Source organism: Liolophura sinensis, chromosome 10 (genome assembly GCF_032854445.1).
Source record: "Liolophura sinensis isolate JHLJ2023 chromosome 10, CUHK_Ljap_v2, whole genome shotgun sequence".
Classification (NCBI taxonomy): Eukaryota; Metazoa; Mollusca; class Polyplacophora; order Chitonida; family Chitonidae; genus Liolophura; species Liolophura sinensis.
Genome location: NC_088304.1, coordinates 8,465,210 through 8,483,660, shown reverse-complemented (window position 1 = coordinate 8,483,660; position 18,451 = coordinate 8,465,210). Strand labels below are relative to the sequence as shown.

Here is an 18,451-nt window from a genome sequence, read left to right as displayed (position 1 = left end):
CGTTGAAAACCATGCACTCAATTAATCGTCATCCATCAATATGCTGTGTATATCTGTACACGTCACATATAAGTAAGTTTCTCAATAACTTGCTAATCTCCATGGTTTGCGCCGGGCATCCCGGTTTCTTCCACCCATGAAATTCACGGCCATCGCATAAGTGAAAAATTCTTAAGCTGGACTTGAACATGCGATCTGTTAACGCTAGCTTGTTATAGTAATTAAGCAAGAGATTTAGCCCTGTGAGCTGAACCACCTCAAGGACAAGAGTATGGTAACTAGTGTGCAGTCACACATAACTGGTATATTTATTTATTTATATATTTGATTGGTGTTTTACGACGTACTCAAGATTCTATTTCACTTCTTCGATGGTGGCCAGCATTATGTTGCGAGGAAACTTGGCAGAGCCCGGAAGAAACCCACGACCATCCACATGCTGCTGGCAGGCTTTCCCACCTACGGCCGGAATGGAAGCCAGCATCAGCTGGGCTTGAACTCACAGCGACCGCATTGGTTGGAGGCTCCTGCATGGGGTCATTGCTTCTCGCTGGCGTGCTACCCACCTCGGCATAATTGGTATATAACAGTACATGTTAATGTGCTTAGAGTTAGAGCTAGTGGATATATATACACATACACACATATATATATGAATGGGGAACGCTAACAAAGGCTTGCGTGATCGATCGTTCCTGCCCTTTTGGCAACCACACTGTTTTGTTTTAGCGCGTTATCTTACGTTCCGGTATAGATATATAAGCGTATATATGGGATTACATGTCAGATCTTGTGACCCCCATAAGTTCTCGTCACTCGAATCCGGGGACAGCTGGCACAAAATGTGAAGGAGCACAGCAACTTCTGGTTCTGACGTGGAGTAGTTATTGTAGCAGGTAAGTAGGCACAGCTGGTGATCGGCCGCTTGTGGAACCGTTTAAAACTGTATGCCATTTGAGCTGTTGACACATGCATTCTGGCATTTAATTGGTAAATAGTTTGTGCATATTTGATATTAATTTGAAATATTTAATATCATCATTGTCAACATTTTGTCTCGCATCTTATCGCATAATTTATCTCGCATCCTGTCGCACGTATTTATGTATTTATAAATGCTAAACGGTCTGTCTCTTATGTCTCTTAACACTATTAATCCATGCAGTAAATACGTATACAGTATAGCATTTTCCTCTGTTATACAGATTAAATGGCTACATTCAGTTGTTATCACGCTTTGCCTTGTAGCGGATTCATGTTCAGTCTTATTTTTGATATACCGTCATTCAAAAAATGTCCATTCTTAAGTAGTGATACCTTGGTCTACGTCCGGACGTCACGTTGATATATATGTCACGTTGATTACCTCCTGCCATGCGTTCTGTGTGCTTGCAGAATGTTAATAGAGTTATTATCATCATATGCTTTAGGTATCATCTACCTGCAAAATTAAAGAAAATACTATACCCTGTAAAATATTTCAGATAAAGGGCCAAAGAACATTTTCAGGGACATTGTTTAATTGATCTTTTTAAAGTTTCAGTAAAATGCATGTAACATACTGGATTTTACGGTGGCATTTTCAGGGCATATTGTGACCAGTGACGTCACATCAGGTTTTTTGTCCCTTCAGTACACGGGGACTGTCAGGCTTCTGCAATCTTCACTCAAAATGCGGTCATATGGGCTAAAGAATGCACATTGAAACTAAGCCACAGCATACCACAGTAGAATCCGATGTTTTAAAGACATTTTAAACCACTCGGCTGAAAAAAACGTCTGGCAAAAAAGCATTCGATCTGTTTTCCTGGACAGCGTTCAGACCCTCTGGCTATTTCTGCCGTGTATATAGTTAACCCGGGGCTATATGGTCCGTATTTCTATACAAGTATAAGCTTACACCTTTATGGGCACCAACAATCATGATGATCTTACAAACAGTTACAAGCAAGCGCCTGTACCTATATTTGTATTGGGCTCGTAATTATCCAAGGATTTCGAGTTTGAAATTTGAATTATATGTCATGCTTATACATGCAGAAACACAGTGTACAATATCTGTAGTTTTCATTGCATCATCAAGCCCTGCATAATCTATCTCTTATATTTTATAAGCTTTCTTTACTTTTCAGGTTTTTACATGTTCAGAAATGTTTCAGAAATGGGCCTTGCGATTCCTTTGGGAACTTGTGTTGCATCTGTTGTTTCAGAAATGGGTCTTGCGATTCCTTCTGGAACTTGTGTTTTATCTGTTTCTTCAGAAATGGGATTTGCGATTCCTTTGGGAACTTGTGTTATATCTGTTGTTTCAGAAATGGGTCTTGTGATTCCTTTGGGAACTGCTGTCACATGTTGTTTTAGAAATGGGCCCTGCGATTGCGCTTTGTAACTAGTGTTACTTCTGTTGTTTCAGAAATGGGTATTGCGATTCCTTTTGAAACTTGTGTCATATCTGTTGTTGTAGGAATGGGTATTGCAATTCCTTTGGGAAGTGGTGCTGTATCTGTTGGTGTAGAAATGAGTCTTGCGATTCCTTTGGGAAGCGGTGTTGAATGCTCTTTTACAAATGGGTCTCGCGAGTGGTATATGGATGTCAGACTTCACGCTTTTAGATTTATTCGTGAGATATACATCCTTGTAGCGTTTTCTTGGACTTTAAATAAACCTGGTGTATACCATTCGATGCAGATAAACTTTGTTGGCCACCGGATCCTGCATTGACAGCAATGTTTCGGAAGTACCGAGATGACTGGTGCATCCAGCACGGACTGGCTCCACCCCCTGATCTAGGAGACATGTACCTACCTGACCGTCAGAGAAGTAAGCTATATGCTACACTGTATAAGTTATCAGTATATATAAATAATACTTTACCGTAAACATACTTTACAAAAACAAATGGACTATAGCTCTACAAAACTCACTGCACCACCCTGGTGTGGCGATAAACACCAATCAATCAATAAATGTCTCGTGACTAACGAAAGCCTTGAGGTTCAGTCCCATTTGAAACAGAAATTCCACTGACATCCACATTTTAACTGCTTCAATTTCCGAAATTTAAATATTTCATGCTGGCCACCGTCGTATAAGTGAAATATTCTTGAGTGCGACTTAAAGCACTAATGAAATCAATAAATAAAAAAAATCGGTATCAAATTGGCGGGGAAAGATTTGTTTAAAAACGATAATGAATATCGTTTCTCATCGTTCTGATTATCATGAGATGCCATTTCCCATTTAGTTGTATTTTTTTTTGTTTTTTTTTTTTGACAATATAGATTGCTGTAATGGAACATTTCTTACAGTCAGTATATTAATGTACCATGACATTGATGTGGTCAACAGCTAACATGCCACGTAAGCGAGCGACCGCGGGGTTCAAATTCAGGTCTAGTCAGTCATATCTGAGACTTTAAAATTAGCAATCTGGGTACTTATAATTTACTTGACGATCGTTATTAGGCACAATAATATACCATTATACCTATGTAATGACTTTAACCGCTAAACAAACAACGGAGAAGATGCCCGTCCCTAAATAGGCCTACCTGTATTGTTCATACGTGTGAATTACGGTTGCCGTTTTCTGATCAAAATAGGAAAGGCATATTTATCCATAATTACAAACACGGGTTTCCAGGTTTTCATTGTAGATCAGGGAAGATCTTCACTACTGCTAACCGCTAAAGATTGCTAGACAAAACAATTCAACATCGCTAATTTCATAGCGATTATGATTCACCATTCAACTCTTGCAAATTGTGCTAACACACAAATTTGGCATATATAATGTGTCCATATAGGTTCTATTCATGTCCACGTCTTGCAAAAAATAGCCCTTTACTTCACGTCGAAACGTGCTATCATGCCATGGAAATATTTCCACTATGATTGAATGAGAAGACATACGAAGATTGGACTCCAGACTGACATAAAAATGCGCTTTTTGAAAATAAGACGAGCGGCAAAACGTGCATGGGCATGCGGATAACCTTGCCTGTATATGCGTCGGATGTTCTGTAAGCCGCGCCACTCATGCGTTTATAATTGAACAGAAGTAATTATTTAGTGTCACATGCATGACAAACAGCAGCTCGGGGGCTTACTGGCGGATATGGAAGCATTCCAAATTTTTCAAACAGCTTCAATTTGACGGGGTACAGTTTCAACGGCTTTGGCCACATTGGCCTTGACAATGGGTCAGTTATACGAACAAGTTCCTAGGCCAAAGGATGTCCCATTTTAATTGTTTTCGGGCATAAGCATGGTTTATATATAATATTTGATTGATGTTTAGCTCCGCAAACAGTTAGATTTAGGTGTATGGGCGAAAAGAAAGTGGATTATAAGGAACAGACTCACTAGTATCTAGTATCTTTATATATTAATAAAGTTAAAAGTTTTTAAAGACTTTTTAAGAAAAAAAGATGGTCAGTATGCTTCGACTGCTTTTCTACTGCTTAACCTTGGGTCGAATCAGGGTTTTTTTTCCTTTTCGGTTTAGAAGTACACTACTTTTCGGTGTATACGTATACTACTTTTCGGTGTATAGGTATACTACTTTTCGGTGTATAGGTATACTACTGTTCGGTGTATACGTATACTACTTTTCGGTGTATACGTATACTACTTTTCGGTGTATACGTATACTACTTTTTGGCGCAGCGTTCTCTACTTTTTGGTGTAGCGTTCTCTCCTTTTCGGTGTAGGCCTACACTGCTTTTTGGTGTAGGCTTATGCTACTTTTTGGTGTAGGCTTATGCGACTTTTTGGTGTATAGAAGTACACTACTTTTCGGTTTAGACGTACACTACTTTTCGGTGTGGGCCTACACTACTTTTCGGTTTAGACGTGCACTACTTTTCGGTGTGGGCCTACACTATTTTTTGGTGTTTAGAAGCCCAATACTTTTCGGTGTAGGCCTACACTATTTTTTGGTGTATAGAAGCCCAATACTTTTCGGTGTAGGCCTACACTATTTTTTGGTGTATAGAAGCCCAATACTTTTCGGTGTAGGTCTACACTATTTTTTGGTATATAGAAGGACGATACTTTTCGGTGTATTCCTACACTTCTATTTGGTGTAGAGCAGTTGCGGTGCATGCCCTCAGCTGACACTACATTTAATAATTTAATTTTCTGTTAATTTTAACAGAATGTCTGTTGTCTGAGTGATGCTAGAATGTGTTTTACTTTTGCAACAGATTATTCTGTTGAATGTAACACACATATTCTATTAATACAACATAAAGATTCTAACAGGATATTATGTTGAATATCTCACAGTATTATGTTAATACTGTGAGATATTCACGTACATTCTAGCATCACTCAGACAACAGATTTCGTGTTAAAATTAACAAATTAATGTTTTGACCGTAGGTATACAAGTCTACTCTATAAATTACTGTTGTCCATCGTATATTTTTTTAACTGTGTTTATATTGGCGGTTAAATCTTAAAATAACACATTAGCTGCGACAAAGAGATAGTGTTCGGTCGAACGGTCGGTCAGTCGCTCAGATTTTGGACATTCTAACGGGATATTCATTACACGAGCGCAAGACAACTTTCCTCTCTTTATGGTTTGTCACAGCCATGCATTGCAAACTTGGGATTTGGTTAATGATTCTTTGTTATATTTATTTATGTGATTGGTGTTTTACGCCATACTCAAGAATATTTCACTTATACGACGGCGGCCAGCATTATGGTGGGAGGAAACCGGGCAGAGACCGGCGGAAATACATAACCATCCGCAGGTTGCCGCAGGACCTTCCCACGTGCGTCCGGAGAGGAAGCCAGCATGAGCTGGACGAACTCACAGCGACCGCATTGATGAGAGGCTCCTGGGTCATTACGCTGCGCTAGTGCGCTACCCAACTGAGCCACGGAGGCCCCTGCTTTGTAATATAGAAGGGCAACAATACGTTATGAATGCATAAAAACACGGGAAAATTCGTAATTAGGCACATCTGGGCATTTTATACGGACATGGGGCAGCGACAAGCGGATGACGAGGTGAAACACACACGTACAGGAAATGAACAACATTGGGCCTACGACTGATAATAACCGCAAAATATAGTATATTAGATAACAGAACAATCTGCATTACATATATATAAACTGTGAACTTCTAGAAAACCTAGATTTGGACCTATGATGAATTTGTATTAACTCATACGTTATGATGAATTTGTATTAACTCATACGTTATTTAGATAATGTTTTCATCGCCGTGTTCACCACGTTAAACACCAAGCACTTACTCACTCACGCATCGCCGTGTCTGCGCGAGCCAAATCTGTCGGCGTGGTAACTTGGCTCTGAGCAGCCCTGTTAAATGATTTGTTCATGTTATAAAGATCCATATAGGGTGTCAAAAATGTTCCACGTAAAATTCGCTTGTGCCAATGTGGATCGAAAGCTATTACGATTCTATTGTACAAATTGTTTTTTAAAAATTGTTCATGTAAATGTATATAGCAAAATGTACTACTTTCTTTTCTTTTTTAGCGTTACCCGGAGCTAGGGATGCCAGGAACATTCCAAATGTGAATCTTCGTGCGTCGCGCGCCAATCTGGCCACCGTCAAACCGCCCTTGAAACGCAGCCCTAGGGACGCTGCCCGTGACGTCATGATTAGCTACAGTCACGCTGATAAGGAAATGATGGCTAGATTAAGAGGTAAGCCCTATACGTGCACGTGCATACAGTTTTGTAGGTGAACAAATGAACTCTGTGGTGTTTGTAAAAGGGCCTTTTGTATTTTGTCAAAATGTCACGGTATAAAGCGTTCTTCGAAAATAAAAATATAGCACAGCTATAGCATGCATTTTATTAAAAGTGCATAGCCCATGAGCGTAGACTACATCCCAATGTAGGGTGGCAGATGGGTACTTTAATGCAGCTCACGCTGGAGTTACATGTCATATGATAGATGAAGATACTTGTTTCTTAGTATTTGTGCTAGTACATTTTAGTACAGGAGGCCAGGATATCTTCATATAGAAACATGCATATATATATATATATATATATATATATATATATATATATATATATATATATATATATATATATATATATATATATATATATATATATATGTATATATATATATATATATATATATATATATATATAAATATATATATATATATATATATATATATATATATATATATATATATATATATTCACAGGAGTTACGAGATTCCCGGCAAGCTGTCAGGGATTTTTATTAAGTCGTCCAATTGAGATCTTTACTAAGTTGAGCTCTCGAAGTCTTCACGAAGTGATAATTTCGAAATCTCTCCACGATGTCGTGATATTTACTAAGTTCATGAACATCTTCATGTCGTACGAACAAGATCTTCATAACGTCATGGGGCTATTAATTAACTCGTCCTCTCGAGATCTGCGTAGCATGGGGATCTTGGATCGTCGTTTGGGGATCTTCATCAGGAGGTGATCTCAAGATCTTTACTAACTGGTGATCTCCACATCTTCACGAAGACGTGGTCTCGAGATCTTCATTATATGCCATTCTATCGGGATCTTCACTAAAATACAAGTCATGGTCTCGATAAACTTTTTATGTCGTTTGCACGAGACAAATTTTTGTGATTTCATGGTATGGAGATCTTCACCGAGCCATGTTCATTTGATCTTCACTATACGCCATGATCTCGAGGTCTACACGTACACTGACATGCTAAAGAGAAAATTCTGCCTATTGGTCATTTATATTGTACGTCATTGGTCATTAATATGAAACAAACGAAATACATGGAACATATTTACAGTTATGTTTTAAGTTTAGCAGGGGATTAGCACGCCAGCGAGGCGCAATGGAAAAAGGAATCTCTCACCACTGCGGCCGCTATGAGTTCAAGTCAACCTCGCGCTGGCTTCCTCTCCAGCAGTACGAGGGAATGTCTTCCAGCAGTCTGCGGATGTTCGTGGGTTTCCCACGGGCTCTCCCCGGTTTCCTCCCACCATAATGCTGGCTGCCGTCGTATAAGATAAATATTATTGGGCACAGCGAAAAACACCAATCAAATAAATAAATAAGTTTTACGACCGTTTTATGGGTCGGTTTATACCTGATCCAGGCTGTAGTAGAAGCTATCGTCTCGCAAAACTATTATGGTAAAAACATGATGTTAATTGAGGCTTCATTCCCGTTTTTGTCCTATACTCTCCCTGCAGACGGCCTGGAGAGGCACGGGATATCAGTGTGGGTGGATACCGTCGGGCTTAGTCCGGGTGTCAACTTCCTCTCCACCATCGGACAGGCCATCGTAGATGCTAAGGTGGGGTTTCATTCTTTTCTTATATTGCCTCTAATTAGCGCAACACCTTGAACGTTTGTCAGTCCTCAAAACCTTTTCAGAACATGTATATCATTTGATTTTCGGACAAAAAGTTCAATAGAGTTCAATAGATGAGTGTTGTTTAATGCAGTTTGGAAATTTTAGTGTAAATCGACCTTTATAATGATAATCCCTGACCATATACAAAGAGAAATATGGTTCAGGGTGAAACACCGTGCAATCAAAGAAATAAATATAAGAATAAATGTGTTGGAATTAAAATGATAACGTTTTGAAGAAAAAAAATAAACAAGAAATCTGGCGCCGGACGTGCACGTGGCGGCGTTCGTCATGAACCCTTGGTCAGTTTGAAAAAAAAAAAAACCCTACGAACTAGACCTTCATGTACATGACCCTAAACTTCCTTTGCCATAAAAGCCTCACAAGCAATTCAGAGATGAATGATGGGAACTCCGCCCATAGACCTATAAACCCGGTCAGATACTAGTAAGTAAAAACTTCGACAGATGCATTTATCAGTTTTTTTTCGCTTTCCATTTGTTTTTAAAACCACGTATATATGAACACAAAATAAAGAACATGGAAACGTTAAAGAAGTTTATTTTATATATATATATATATATATATATATATATATATATATATATATATATATATATATATATATATATATATATATATATATATATACCAGCTCTTCATCAGTATGGTCAGCCGTTCGTCGATCAAGTCCAAGTTTTGCCAGGATGAGTTGGCCTTAGCTTACGTCTCTTCCAAACCTATTTTCCCTGTGGCCTTGGAAGACAAAAGCGTGTTGTTTCCACTCATGGGTACAGACATGTAAGTATATGTACATGTATTTCAAGAAAGGGAAGGACGCGTGCATCCCGGCTCAGTGAGTATATATACGTAGCTGACGGGGCCTCCATGGCCTCTCGCCAATGCGGCCAGGGTGCATGGGTTCAATTCCAGTTCGTGCTGGCGTCCTCTCGAGTGGAACGGGGGAAGCTCTGCCAGCAACCTGCGGATGGCTGTGGGGTTCCTCCGGGCTCTACCCGGTTTTCTCACATGCAGGGCCGTCATATTAGTGAAAATATTCTTGTTCGGCGTAAACACCAATCAAATCTTTCAGAAAGTATATAGACCAGCTTCTGCGGCTATTCATTGAAAAGTAGACTTGTAAATGGATTTCTCTCACTTTATCTGTCAGGAAGTGTAGGTTAATTTCCACTGTTGTCTACCAGGAAATATAGGTCAACTTCTGTAGCTGTAAGTCAGAAAGTGGAAGTCAAGTTCTGCAGATATATGTCAGAAAGTGTAAGTTGATTTCTGCAGCTATATGTCAGAAAGTATAGGTCAATTTCCTTAGCTATATGACAGAAAACGTAAGTTGATTCCTGCAGCTTTCTGTAAGAAAGTGTAGGTCGAATTTGGCAGCTATATTATATATGTCGGGAAGTGAATGGGTCAATTTCTGTAGCCACATCTGTTTGAAAGTATTTCAGTTCTGAAAAAAAAGCAAATTGGCCCAGATAGACCTATATAAAGTAGTAAGTTAGGTTTTTGCTGTGGCTCAGCCCTAAAACAGTCCTATATAGCTTTGGAGAGCAACTGCAAACCATCTAGATTATAAAAAATTCGAATCAGAGAACTTTTCGTACATTTGGTCATATTTACTGATGTGTGAAGTGTGGTTGTGTACAGTTCAACCGCTAGTGCCTGTTAACAGTTATACCGCCCGTATTATTTTTCTATCAACAGCCGACTGCAGCTTGCAGGTTTCAAGTGGACGCCATTCCATGCACCCTATACCTTTGATGACAGTTTTCGACATTTGTTGATAATCCTTCAAGATGAGAAGAACAATATTATCAACCGTAGCAGGCAGCAAGCTCCGGGAAGCCTAAGTTTAGGTTTGGACCAGTTTTACATGTAGTTTTAAAACCGCCAAGTAGCCAGGGGGAAACCCACGACTATCCACAGGGTTGCTGGAAGACCCATGTAGTTTTAAAAGCGCCATTTATGAATCTGAGTGGAAACTATTTTCACTCAGTGAAAACTTCCCTGATACAATGAGTTCTCGTAGTGGCGATCTGAATACCACCATCCACACGTGCCCTAATTATGATTGGTAGGAGCCCATGAGTATGAAAATATATGCTATCTGTTGGACTCACCCGGTGGGCGCTAATTCACCATCTTTAAGTGACCTTCATCGAACCAAAACAATGGCTCTGCTATCACGTGAGTTTTTATTGCAGTGAAAACGTTTTCGCTGAGATTAGATCTGTTTTCATCAAGATGGAAACCATAGAAAAGGCTACAAAACTCGAAACAATAAAATGTCGAATGTTGGTCAATATATTTAAGTCGCTTGCTTCACTTTTACGACGACGGTCAAGTTTCTGTGAGGAGAAAAGGTACTATATGACCCAAAAGATATGACCGCACCTCGCCACGTTCTTGACAGACCTCCTGATATGAGACCGCAGCTGAGCGGGATTAAAACTCGTGGCCTCATGGACCAAAGGCTAGTTAGTGATGTGATATGTTCAGTTAGTTATTTGATCAACGATTTGGAACATATTCAAGAATATTTCACTTATACAACATTATGGCGAGAGGAAAACCTGCCAGAGGATCCCGCGTACCAACGGAAAGGAAGCCAGCATGAGCTGGATTTGAACTCTATTGGTGAGAAGCTCCTTGGTTCTTGTGCTGCATTAGCAAGCCAACCATTAAGCCACGGACCCCCAACCGCAAGTGATGAGATCTGGTGCAATGTAAATGTATTGGGTAATTATTGGGTAAAGAATACACAGATTAGGTTGTGAGCCGTGGGATTGTGGATTTCCGACTATCCATATGGAGATATGCATTTTTCTGGTACATGTATAGTGCTAACAGAAAACAGCGTGCAGTGTTCGTTGGTGTCATAGTAAGCCGTATTCTTGTGTCATGGAAATCTTATGTGTCCGGGCTTTTTGACTGATTGATTGGGGTCTAGTGTAGATTTGCCAGTTATGTGTAGGTACATGTAATAGCATGGTGGTAGCCACCTGAAAAGAAGTTCCCGAAACCTTTTTTAAATCGTGTTTTAACTTTGGCACTGTCACTTCTGAAAATAGAGTTGCCTGAAAATGGAGTTACTAAGCTTTGCATTGCAAAACATATTTTCTACGCTCCGAATTCACTTTGGTAGCCTATACATTTGGAAGCTATTTCGAACACGTTAATGAAAACATGGTGGATGTAAACTAAGATAAATTATATGTGACCACTGCTTTCATTATGTTATTATAAGGAGAACATGCCCGCCCGGGTTCTGTCCAGTCAAAAAGACGGAAGTTTTATCCGGTCCGCCCAGTCACAGTGAATACTGAACCACCGGAAGTGAACAATAAACTGGGCCAGGGCCCAGAGCGTTTCTGGTCAGAGAACTTCGGCCAGGACAGACAGGTGACATGGAACAGGTGAGGACTGGAACGGACTACGTATTAATGTAAATCAGTTGAAATTTCGACCAAGTTCGCACGTTTTTTTTTCCTGATTCTGAGAGTTCCATTGATCTTAGAAAGATGCTTTGAAGTTTGTCGTGAATGTTGGATATAGAAGAAGACGAATACAAGTTTTAGTACCAAAAGAGGTATTTTATTTACCTGTTTAGGTAGCGCAGGTCATTTACTGGTCTGTGACCGCTTAGATATGTGTTCCCTCCTCTTTTTAAAATGGCCCACGCTCAAAAAATTAATCCGTTAAATTTAACAGAAAATATGTTGTCTGAGCGATGCTTGAATGCATTCTGTAATTATAGCACAATTTTGTGTCATATTCCACGTAATATCCTGTTAGTCTAATAGAATGGTTGAAGTAATAGAACATACGTGTATTATACTTCACAGTACAATCTGCTGCAATAACAGAATACATTTTATCATCACTCAGATAAAAGACTTTCTGTTAAATTTAACAGAATAATTTTTGGGGTGCAGGTTCCATTATTTGTTGTCTTTTCTTTCAAATTCCTGGGTGCGGGCTGAAAGGTTGCCCTCGAACCACCAGCACCCTTTTACTTGATGTCTGGTGTAAAATTCGGACTGGGCTACTCCTGGAGATACATGCCTGTCAGTAAGATGTGTAATTCATATATGGACAGTGCACAATTGTCTACGACATTTGGCATGAACTTTGCCATTCTGCATTCATGTACACCTATAAGACCAACAGGAATGTTCACAGTCATGTACTGTTAAGTTACAGTTGCACAACTGTCCCATTCCCTCTTCACGGACACCTATATGTTGACTTCCATGCCCTTCGCAGATTTTGGACGGCGGTTTGCGAGCTTTACCGGGAGGAGATGCAGGAGTTGTACGGGAATGACCGACTAGATTGGCTCTCTCAGATCCTACAGCGAGAGATGTGCGTCACTGAGGACACGCTGTCTGAGGCAAACTTCTTAGGTAGATGTAAGATCAGATCCTCACAAGTGTGGATCTTGATCGGTGAGATCGAGAGTTCAAATCTAGACACTGCTGACTGGAGATTTTTATAGGACGATTCTGGCGCTTTGATTAATAGAAGTGAAATTTTCTTGAGTATGATGTAAAACATAAATCAGATAAATAAATAAACTGATCTGAACCAAACAGTCTTAGGAGCGACTGAAAAACACTTTAATAAAAATATATTAGACAATATCATCAAGCCGTATAACTTTCTATTCCTTCAAAGGTTTCCAAACTTTGTTATGTCATAACGAGAATAAGATAAATTCGACAAGTTTCATTTTCTGAGTCAAGCTAAAGCAAGTCAGGTGCTTCTGCTATAATATGTCTGATCTTTGTTATAATTTGGGCTCTCATTTGGCCAGAATTTTGTACACAAGATGGTGAGTATTATCCGTTCTGGGTTTGCATGGAGGAACAAGCCAAAGAGACTGTGGCCATGAAAGAGGTTTTCAACATGGAATCTTCCGTCAGAGTAGAAGCCATCGAAAATTTGTGTACGTAAATTTTCACTCTAAGCTTTATGATGATAAATACGTGTATATACATTGAATTTTATTTGAAAGGTTCTTTGTTTAATCTCTTGAATGGAATAAAATACATGTACATTAACAACCGTGATCTTCTTAGGCCTTTATTTGGAATTCGTTTTCAGCAACATCTATTAATTAACCTGACTGTCTTCAACGCTGTAATTACTTACCTGAAGTTGTATACGTTACATGGATGATGCTAAAAAGTTGCTATACTGGCTTCTGCCCCCATTTCTGCATTAGTCAAGTCTGTTTTGTAATTTCTCTTACTACTGAAGTAATGGAAAACGCTTATAGAAATTAGATCATTTTGGTCTGACTTATGAAGACCTGAAGGCCTTGTCACTTTCTGGAATGCTCTGAAATGCTAATCGTAATGCTATAGTCCTTGGGACGATATTCACAGGGTTAATGAAAGGCATACAATGGTTTTCCATGGAATATTCAGAATTTTCCACACGTGACATAGGTAATTTTACTCAGCATTCCCTGCTATGGTAAAGTGCGTATACCTGAAGTGTAGGCCCCTACTCCCTAACAGTTGAGTGACTGGTTTGACCAATAGGCATAATTCTTTATTCACTCCCGATGTCAGTAACTTCTTTACACAACAAACTTTACTTCGCAAGTGAAATGATTTTTGGGATACTTTCTCAACCCGACCAAAGTTTTCGTTTATTTTCCAGCCAAGATTAAGAGTCCCGCTGTGGTAGATGCTCTCACCGATCTGCTAGCAGACGACAGCGCTGACATCCGGGCTGTTGCCGCCATTTCTCTGGCACGCCTAGATTCCAATGACGACTTGGTCGTTGACAAACTCCGCCTGACGCTGAGAGATCCCGACCGTCTGGTCCGAGAAGCAGGCTGTATAGCCATGGGCAAATTGAAAATAAAATCCGCTGTGAAAGAACTACTTCACATCTGGTAGGTATTTTTATTTACTTATCTCACTGGAGTTTTGAGCACTCAAGAATATTTAACTTTTGCTACGGCGGCCAGCATATATATTGCATAGGAGGAAACTGGGCTGAGCCCTGTGCATGAACACCCTCAACCATCCGCAGCTTGCCACAAGACCTTCCCGCGTATACGACCTTCATCTGGTAGACTGGTTTGCATGAATGTGTAAATATGTCAGTGACAAAATCCAAGAAAATATACATATTTATATTGAGTTGATCTGTGTAGATTATTTATTTTATCGATGTTTATTGCCATGTTTAAGAACTTTTTCTAATATATACATCAGGTCGTGGGTTTCTCCCGGGCTCTGCCCGGTTTGCTCCCACCATAACGCTGGCCGCCGCCATATAAGTGAAATAGTCTAGAATACGGCGTAAAACACCAATCAGATAAATAAATAAAAATAAGTAATATATAGATTTTACGGGTTTCGCATGTCAAAGGATAAAACAGTGACCTTTGACCTTACTACTGACGAAGATTCTTATGTGTGATTTACAGATCTGCACACATACCGGTATATAAATTAGTGGTGTAAGACATTGCTAGTAGTCAAAGAGCGTTATTTATCGTGAAGCCACCGGTGAATTCACCCGCGGGTATAGAAGCGCGAGGCACGTGACGAGATGTTCTCTCCTGGTGTTTGTCTTCCAGGGCCTCGCTGACTCATCCGCTTAAAGATCTGTTCCCGTCCGCAGTCGATCGATCCCAATGAGGCCTTTTTCGTTCAAGATGATACTGTTTCTTTTGTCTGCTTATACTTTATAAGTATGAAATTTTATTTTTAGGCGAAATGACGTCATTGCTGACGTCAGAGCTTCGGCGGAGTTGGCTCTGCACCAAATTGGAGGTCCCGATGTTGACAGAGAGATGAAAGTGACCAAAGTTTTAGGAGAAGAAATTCGGATGTTGACTAACAGATTTTGAAAATTATATATTTTATACATGACTAATTATTCTGAATAAAACCCCACTCAACGCGAAGTTATGTATATATAGCCCCAACGTGCTGTACTAACGCCAGAATTATGAACAGCAGCTACACGGTAATGCTGAATGGGAAAATAGGCCGATCGATTGAAACTACACATCCAGGGGTGACATGGCTAAATTTGGGCAACCTTACTGGGTTTATGCGCTTGTACCGGCCTGTTTAAACAGGGCAATCGTTACGACAGGTGGGGTGATGTCACGTGCAACCCTATAGACCCATACATGTACCTGTCAAGCATTTTAAGAAATATACCATTTTGCTGATGCAACTCCTGTTATATATACATGTAGATACATATCCAGTCATGTAAAAGTGCCCATAATCAAGTTTACTGACACCTCAATGACGACAACCATGCAGACAAGCAAAAAACCTATACTGTGTATCTACTCGAGGAACCTAAGGATGGTCGTGGGTTTTCCCGGGGCTCTGCCCGGTTTCCTCCCACCGTAACGCTGGCTGCAGTCGTATAAGTGAAATATTCTTGAGCACGGCGTAGAACATCAATCAAATAAATAATAAATAAATCTGCTCGAGGCATGTTCGAGCAGATTAACAATAACAACAGATTGGGAAGAGTACAAATAACGCCAAAACTGGACATAAATAATCACCCACGAGCCTCTCACTAATGCGGTCGCTGTGAGTACAAGTCCAGCTCACGCTGAATTCTTCTACGGTCGAACGGGGAAGGTCTTGCAGCAACCTGCGGATGGTTGTGGGTTACCCCCGGGCTCTGCCTGGCCGCCGTCGTATAAGTGAAATATTCTTGAGAGCGGCGTAAAAATCAGTCAAATAAATAAATAATTACACTAGAGAAAATAATCTATTAATTGTGGCATAGAATTGTGTTTTCGGAGTGATGCCGGAATAAATTATGTAACCGGAACATGGTATTATGGTATGGACAACACAATATACCCCGTTAATCCAACAGAAGGAGTCCTTTGAAAATCGGAACAAATCTGTCATATAAAACGTAACACTTTTTTGTACAGCAAGAACAAAATATATTCTGCAGTCAATAAGAAAACACCTACATAGATCCTGTCAGTTTAACAGATTATTTTTAGAATGAATGGACGCTTACGGGTTTTACGCCGTTCTTAACAGTTTTTTGACGACGAGAAGTCATTACGTCTGGGTGTACATATGAGTAGTCAGTATCACATCATACTGACACCAGGCCAACCAGTCCTGTTTCGGCGTGCTCTAACCTCTTATTAGTGCTGAGCGCCAAGCGAGGTATTTTTTAGAACGTGATAGGGGTCTGCAAAGACAGTTATAGGGTACAATATCATCTTCTCGAGTCCAGGCATTATACGTCATAGATCTGATATATACGTTTTATTCTTCGATCCCAACTTAGCTTTCAGAAATAATGTAAAAGGTGAGTTTGGAACATAGCCAACAGAACTAGATACGTGGAAGTATTGTATGTATAGGCATATTACATGGCTGGCGAAGATGCTACGATTCCCGCAAAATCTGCTATACACCGTTGAAAGATCATTTGCCTTCGTGAATAATGGCATTAACATACATAGGCCTACACTGCAATTGATCTACCACTCTACATCCCCAATGGGATACAGAATCGATGGTGATGGAGTGAGTGAGTGAATGAAAATTTTAACGTCGCTTTCAACAATATTTCAGTTTTATCGCGACAATAAAACGTCAAGTAGTCGATCTACGGAAAAGTCATTTATTTACTAGTCAGTCAAAAGGACATCAGAAGTCACATAACAAACACAGACGGTAGTTTAAAATCACAGCTTTCCTACCAATGGCAGAGAGAGAGTCAAAAATAGTATCACTTTTTGAAAAGTTCTGCAAGAGAGCTCACGTGATAAAAAGAATCTCGCGCAGGAGCAAAGTCGCCACAGTCAAGCAATATGTGCTTGACTGTGAACCGCTGATCACAAGCAAAACAATGAGGAGCATCTCCTTTCAACAAATACCCATGCGTAGCACGAGTGTGACCGACACGGCACCTCCTAAAAATGCAAGAGCGGAGACGATGCCGTGAAAGGGAAGGTGATGGACCAACAAACTGACGAATATCATGTAGGTTGTTGGTTGCCTGGTCATCCCATTGAACCTGAAACAAACACTTGTTATAGGAGCAAATAAGTGAACGCAAGTCCGAATATGGAACGTCAGTTTGGGTAGTATCGGAATGCAGAGCCACCTTAGCGGCTTCATCTGCAGCAGTATTCCCTGGGATACCCATATGCCCGGGCACCCAACAAAAGACAATGATAAAATCTTCGTTAAGTCGTTTGAGCATCTCCCTGGTAGATAGAATGTCTGGATGTACAGGCGAACCAGCCAGAATTGCCTGGAGGCAGGAAAGGGAATCAGAGCAGATGAGAAATCTGCTACCTCCGATCTCTGGGATGGACCGCAGTGCGCACAAAATGGCCTTGGCTTCCGCTGTAAATACAGAACAGGAATTTGGAAACCGAGTTGAAATGGTTCTGTGCACCGATGGTGATGGGTTAACAGAGATAGGTTTCCCTAGGTTAAACCCAGAAGCCTTGGTCACGCTTGAATAAACGTGCCATATCTAAAATTCAGTTTAGGCTAGACACGGCCATCTTTCACAACAGCCCATCAGAATCGATTCTGTATCCCTTTTATTGCATGAGAAAGTTCGTGAAGGCGTGCCTGGCCAGTGATTATGGGCCTGTCAGTTTTTTGGCAGCGAGAAAAATAAACGTCTTTGTATATTACGTTTGGCGTTTATTACCAGAATCGGTCAATCAAGCAACCGTGCAATCATGGGCAAAACAGCGAAAACAAGTTTAGAAGTGGCATATACTTCAATGGACCCCGTCCCCACTGTGGGGAGTGTGCCACTGTATGAAAGAAACGACGAAAACTCAAACTGATTTTTCATATAGTCACGTGCTACAGGATATGTAGGCCTTATAGGTATATGTGACGCCAGAATAAATTCAGTACGAGCAAGGCTATAGTTGCAATATATGTGACTCATCTATCTATCGAGTGGCGCAGCGACGAGTGTTTTAATGCGAAAGCTTTCCAAAAATGTTGAGTACATTTATCGGTAAATATCTGATCTCAGTCAGAAAGATGACA

General features: G+C 40.2%; 1 protein-coding gene across 1 annotated transcript; it reads left to right on the top strand.

Annotated features, from left to right (window-relative positions):
* Positions 1-2,726: 2,726 nt before the first annotated feature.
* LOC135476854 (uncharacterized) lies at positions 2,727-15,461 on the top strand. Its single transcript, XM_064756998.1, has 10 exons — positions 2,727-2,820; positions 6,523-6,693; positions 8,221-8,324; positions 9,040-9,185; positions 10,107-10,258; positions 11,650-11,818; positions 12,669-12,808; positions 13,219-13,350; positions 14,073-14,310; positions 15,138-15,461. Exons 1-10 carry the CDS (start codon positions 2,727-2,729, stop codon positions 15,274-15,276), a joined length of 1,485 nt encoding a protein of 494 aa, XP_064613068.1. The 3' UTR covers positions 15,277-15,461.
* The last annotated feature ends 2,990 nt before the right edge of the window (positions 15,462-18,451 follow it).